At 53.8% G+C, this 6,547-nt stretch overlaps 1 protein-coding gene across 1 annotated transcript in view; it reads left to right on the forward strand.

Moving 5' to 3' along the window:
- Window positions 1-6,547, forward strand: part of BRME1 (break repair meiotic recombinase recruitment factor 1) — a 21,827-nt gene that overhangs the window by 7,573 nt on the left and 7,707 nt on the right. The window contains exons 5-6 of the mRNA XM_007469117.1: window positions 2,043-2,988; window positions 3,112-3,329. Coding sequence (XP_007469179.1) covers window positions 2,043-2,988; window positions 3,112-3,329 — 1,164 coding nt within the window. The remainder of the gene's footprint in view (window positions 1-2,042; window positions 2,989-3,111; window positions 3,330-6,547) is intronic.

Here is a 6,547-nt window from a genome sequence, read left to right on the forward strand (position 1 = left end):
AAAAAAAAAAAAAAAAAAGTGACTGGTGGGCATTCCCAGCAGCTTTGTCTGTAATTGCCCCCAACCGGGAACACCCCAGATGTCCTTCAGCTGGTGAATGGTTGAACAAATCATGGTCCATCCACACCGTGGAACACAACCCAGCAATAAAAAAGGAACAAACAGGTGTGATACACATAACCACCTAGATGGATCTCCAGGGCATTATGTGGACCCAGAGGAGGTTGCAGAAACAGTATGCTCAGCCATAAAAAGGAACAGAATTGGGTCATTTGTAGAGATGTGGATGAATCTAGAGACTGTCATACAGAGTGAAGTAAGTCAGAAAGAGAAAAACAAATACCGTATATTAACGCATATATGTGGAACCTAGAAAAATGGTACAGATGAACCGTTTTGCAGGGCAGAAACTGAGACACAGACGTAGAGAACAAACGTATGGACACCAAGGGGGGAAAGCAGCGGGGGGTGGTGGTGTGATGAATTGGGAGATTGGGATTGACGTGTATATACTAATATGTATAAAATGGATAACTAATAACCTGCTGTATAAAAAAAAAATTCAAAAATACAAAAAAAAAAGGAAACAATATGGCTACAAGTGTCCTTCGATGCATGAATGGATAAACAAAATGTGGTATATCCATATGACGGAACTGATATTTGTGCATCCATGTTCACTGCAGCATTATTCACAGTAGCCAAAACGTGGGAGCACCCAAAGTATCCATCAACAGATGAATGAACAAATAAAATATTGTATATTCATACAATGGAATGTTATTCAGCTTTAAAAAGAAATTCTTTTTTTTTTTTTTGGCCGCACCATGCAGCATGTGGGATCTTAGTTCCCCAACCAGGGATCAAACCCGTGCCCCCTGCATTGGGAGCATGGAGTCTTAATAACTGGACCACCAAGGAAGGGATTCGGACACATGCTACAACATGGATGAACCTGAAGGGCATTACGCTAAGTGTAATAAGCCAGACACAAAGCAACAAATACTGTATGATCCCACTTATACAAGGTCCCTAGAGTAGGCAAATTCTACTGATTCCGCAGGAGGTAGAATGGGGGTTGCCAGGAGCTGGGGAAGTGGGGAGTTAGTGTTTCATGGGGGCAGAGTTTCAGTTTGGGAAGATGAAAGAGTTCTGGAGATGGATGGTGGTGATGGTTGCCCGACCTTGTGAGTGTACTTAATGCCACTGAACTATATACACTTTAAAATGATTAAAGTGGTGGGAACTTCCCTGGTGGTCCAGTGATTAAGAATCCGCCTTCCAATGCAGGGGACGTGGGTTCAATCCCTGGTCAGGGAACTAAGATCCCACATGCCATGGGGCAACTAAGCCTGCACGCTGCAACTACAGAGCCCGTGCCACACTGAAAGATCCCGCGTGCCGCAACTAAGACCCAATGCAGACAAACATTTTTTTAAAAAAGATCATTTCCTTCAAAAAATAAATTAAATGATTAAAATGGTGAATTTTAGGTTATGTGTATTTTACCAAAATTAAAAACAAAACAGCACAGAGAGGCCCCCGTGCGCCCTCCCCGAGCACCCCCCGGTGGTAGCATGTTAGGTAACTGTAGTCCATTGGCAGCACCAGGCAACTGATATTGACACTGGTGCGATCCACAGGACCTCCTTGATTTTTATATCCTTGATCTTCCCGAGAGCCTCCACGTGCCTGGTGCTGGTGGGGAGAAGGAGCTGGTAGAAAGGGGGGTTCCTGAGGCTTCCCTGGTGGTCCAGTGGTTAAGACTTCGCGCTTCCACTGCAGGGGGTGGGGGTTCAATCCCTGGTTGGGGAAGTTCCACGTGACCTGTGGTGTGGCCAAAAAAAAAGGGGTTCCTGTGCTTCCGGTTCCCCCTCTAGCCCCTGGCACGAAGCTCTGCCCAGCATGGGGACTGATCCCTATTTGGGTGCACCGTCATCCGTGCAGCTTCTGAGACTTTGTACAGGGGCAGTAATGAGTAGAAAAATCCTCAGAGCTGTTGATTATTGAAGGCCCAAGGCTGAGTCTTTTTCTCTCCACAGGAAACGCTGCCAGAACCCAGTGCCCAGCAGGCCAGAAGCCAGCCTCAAGAGGAGTCCCCAGGGCTTGCCCTCCAGGAGACCAGGCACCCAAGAGACCAGACCCAGGCAGACAGCGCCTGCCCCGAGCCCAGTGGCCAAAACCCTGTGACGCCTATGCCTAGCAATGGGGATCTTCAGCCCTTGGCCTCCAGCATTGCCTCTCTGGAGTGGGGGACAGTGCCCTCGGCCTCAGAGAGGGCCAGCCAGGACCACCTGTCAAAGCATGGGACCAACGTGCCAGATGGTGGAAGCACGGAGGAGGATTGGGTTCCAGGTGATCATGGCCAGAAAGGGCACCTGCCAGGCAGTGATGCTGAAGAGGAGCCAGACCAAGGAGCCCCTCAGGAGGGAGGTGCCCGAGGGGAAGCAGGAGCTGAGCTGCCTGAGGAACGCCAGGAGGAAGAAGATGGCATCCTGGGCCCAGAGCCCAGATCTGTAGCCCAGGGCCCTCCTGGGCCTCTGCAGACGCCCAGCTGGACTGGCGGGGGAGCAGAGGGGAGCTATAGCAGCCCAAGGTGCTCCCGCCTTGGGGCTGTTGTCATCGCAGGTGTGAGCACAGACGCCATGGAGCCAGAACAGAGGGCTCTGGGGGTGGCTGGGCCAGACGGGACAATCAACGCCAGGGTGACTGCCTCTCCCAGTGGGAAGACTCCTGATGGAGGCCACAGCAGGGCCCTGCTCGGGTGCATGCCTCTCAATGGGGAGACCGCAGGAGGCAGAGAGGAGGCAAGGTGGGAAGACCAGCCCCCTGATGATGTCCCGGGGGGCCTTGCAGCCTCCCTGGCTCCGGCTCACGAGATCCAAGAGCCCACAATAGGTGCTGGGGATTCCAGCCCTTTAGCCTTGAAAATGGGTCCAGGTGTGGGTCAGACAGAGGTACCAGGCCCGGATCAAGAAGGGCTGGGAGGTATGTGCTTGCTGCCTTTGCTGTCGCAACCTGTGGCTAAAAAGGCAGCTGAGTTAGGGAACCATAGCCACAAACAAGACCTCAAGGGGCGCAGTTTGTCCCTCGGAGCCTGTGCTCCACCAGTGTACAGAGAAGCAGTGGACGGCCCTCCCCAGGATGCTGGGGCACGTCAGGGCAGCCCAGACGCCCACACAAGCCCAGCAGGCCAGCCTGAGCACCCTGATGACTCTTCAGAGCAGGCTGTCTGGGAGGGGTCCCCAGCCATGGAACTCTACTTCCTGCCAGACAGCCAGACACAGGATGCCCTGGAAGCCCCTGGTTTTGAAGCCCCACCTGAACAGGTAAGAGCTTCCTTGAGTTACAGCGAGATGTCCTAGTACAGGTGCCAAATGGCCACAAGCCCTCCCAAACCACCTGGTAGTGGGGGAAAGGTGGGCATGTGGCCTTCTGTTTGTACAGCAGATGAGTCCAGGGGTCTGAGTCACAGCTTCAGTGGCTGTGGAGTCTGTGATATTCTGGAAAGGATAGACCTGCCTTTCTATGAGGGGTCCATCTGTGTGAGAGCTGAAGAGCCCCGGGATGTGACACACATGTATTTTGTCAGCCCAGGGAGAGCCCCTGGTGCACCTGCCCCCTCCACCCTTCAGTGCCCTGCTCTGGCCGGAGGTTCCCGAGGGATGTATGGAGGGTGACCTAAAGAAGCCAGTGACCTCAAACCTGAGCCTGCGGGCGGGGACTTCATTCTCCCACTGGAAAGAACCTTTGCCCATCTTTAGGGTCATTTGGGGGCCCAGATACAATTCTTTTTCAGACACATGCATGGAATTTCATTTGTCTGCTGGAATTTTAGGAGCTTTGCTTCCTTCAGGGATCTGCCTGCTGAGCCTGTGCTGGCCGTTGGTGGTCACCTGTCAGGGCAGATGGCAGTCCCTGCTTTGGCCCCGCCCCTCAGGAAGCGCCACATCTCTGGCTGCTGGCGCACTTGAGCCTGAGCTAAGTGCTTTGCAGCCTCGCCCTGATAGGTAGGTGGTTCTCTTTCCACACACTGGGTGTGGCTGAGAGGCTGAAGAAGGTTGGGCACCTGCCCCAGATGAGGCAGCCAGGAGGGGAGGAGCCTGGGTCTGTGCCCAGGTTGGCCTGGTTCTGCAGCTGTGCCTCAACTGTTCCATCCTGGAACGAACGCAGAGCCCATGTCGCTTCACAAACATGGCCTCTGTTTCTTTGGCTGTCCCTGTTTTAAAACTTCATTTTTTTGATTGTTTGAAAATGTTTTTAAGATGTGAGAGTCTGCTCTATGCCAGGAGTGAACAGATCAGGCATGGTCCCTGCCCCCATGAGGTTTTCAGTAGCACCTTTCCCACCTGCCTCTCCCGGAGTGAGCATTTTGTACCCTGTCATTTCGGCACTTAAAAGAGTCTTATCATACGACACAGCCCCCAAACAAGCAAAGGATGTCATCTGGTGCCCAGCCGAAGAAAGCCAGCTGTTCCCACTGCAGAGGGGGATGTGACTGGGTTGAGCTAATGTGGGTCTCAGGTGCTGCCTTCCCAAGGGATGGCCAGGGGTCATTTGTGACACAGGCCTACCCAGTGATTTTTCAGACCCGACCTTCCCTGCCCCGGCCCCAATTCCTTGTACCACCCGTTGCACGTTGCTGTGATCACCAGGTGAGCAAGAGCACGGAAACTGAGTCACACCGCGGTTTGGTCATAGTGTTTAAACACGATCGCCGGGAGAGGTGGGCGCTCAGGTGCTGGGCAGAGCTGAAACTTTATAACTAAAGCTGCATCCCTTGAAAACTGCAAACCCCTCTCTTGGAAAGAAGAGCTAAGTCATCCCCAGTCTCTGGCTTCTTGGGCTGTGGCTGAGGGATAAGGCTGGGGAAGCAGTTGGGACCTTGGGTGGCGCCCAGAGGGCAAAGGAGCAAGCCCTCCCAGACCTGCCACCAGTGAGTGCACTCTGAAATCACCAAGGAGCTGGCAGCACCAGTGCGGGGGACCCAGCAGCAGCTGGGGTGGACAGCCCTGCTGGGAGAGGAGGCACTGCCCTGACAAGGCTGTGGGCGCCCAGGCATGTTTTGTTTTGACACTGGGCGTTCCTGAACAAGTCGGGGCAACCCAGGCACAGGTTCCCATGGGAAGATGCGGGCAGGCCCTGTGGGCAGGGACACATGGGAACAGCGCGCAGGTGGACCGAGAGAGCAGCCCTCGACCTCACTGTGGCACAGCTGTGAGCACCGCTTCAGAGGAGGGGCCCTGAGGTCTCACAGCAGTGACAGACTGGCTTCAAACCCAGCTGCCCTCACAGGAACGCTTGGTGTTTTCTTCTCATTGCGGCTCCCTGGGGACGTGGTGCTCACCCCAGGGCTGGTGGAGCCCTCCTCTGCCCACAAGCAGTGTCATTTAAAACACTGACTCCCAGGCCCCTCTCACAGCCCACAGGGGTGGTCCCCACACGTTCAATACAAGCACCGCCTTTGTCATGACATTTACACAACCCTGGTGGGAGCCGTGGTACCTGTTGGGAAAGAGACTATCCCTCATGAAGAATGGTGCCGTGAGTTGGGTGAATCTGTGGCATCAAATTGTATATTTTTTAAAATTTATTTTTGGCTGCTTTGGGTCTTTGTTGCAGTGCGCGGGCTTTCTCTAGTTGCGGCGAGGGTGGGCTACTCTTTGTTGCGGTGCACAGGCTTCTCATTGCAGTGGCTTCTCTTGTTGCGGAGCACAGGCTCTAGGCACGCAGGCTTCAGTAGTTGTGGCACGTGGGCTAAGTAGTTGTGGCACGCTTGCTCTAGAGCACAGGCTCAGTAGTTATGGCGCACGGGCTTAGTTGCTCCGCGGCATGTGGGATCTTCCCAGATCAGGACTCGAACCTGTGTCCCTGCATTGGCAGGCGGATTCTTAACCACTGTGCCACCAGGGAAGCCCTCAAATTGTATTTTAAGTCACAGAGTTGCCTCCGTGAAAGTCGGCCAGGTGCACGGGAGAAACTGTATCGTCTAGAGCAGGCTTCCCAACCTCGGTACTACTGGCGTTGGAGGCTGGATCACCATTCTGTGCGCAGCAGGGGCTTGAGCAGTGTCCCTCGCCTCCACCCCCAGGTGCCACAAGCGCCCTCTCCCCCGGGGAATGACAACCAAAAGTGGTTTTGGACACTTAAGTGTCTTGGAGGCAGAGTCATCCCCACGCGAGAGCTGCCGGGCTGCAGCCAGTTCCTCACGTCTGTTCCTTTGGATTCGGGGACACTTCGCAGGTCGAGCGCAAGCCCTTCACCCCATCCGCCACCCCAGGACTTTAGTGTCCTCAGAAAAGGCCCAACAGCCCTGGGCTGGCCGCTCCACTTCAGCCCCTTTGCCTCTTTTCAGAAGGACGTATGTCACCTCCACGACTGAGCCTGACTTTTCCATGAAAATTAAACCACCGTTGACATTTAGAAATTTAAGCTTCTCAGGGTCATCTGGCTCTCTCCCCTATTAATTATGAATTTTCCCTTCAAAATACATTTGCAAAATCTCTTCCTGACGTGAAACTTGTGGCCTATCTAGCCGACCTCTTTC

Source organism: Lipotes vexillifer, unplaced genomic scaffold (genome assembly GCF_000442215.2).
Source record: "Lipotes vexillifer unplaced genomic scaffold, Lipotes_vexillifer_v1.1 scaffold1699, whole genome shotgun sequence".
Lineage (NCBI taxonomy): Eukaryota > Metazoa > Chordata > Mammalia > Artiodactyla > Lipotidae > Lipotes > Lipotes vexillifer.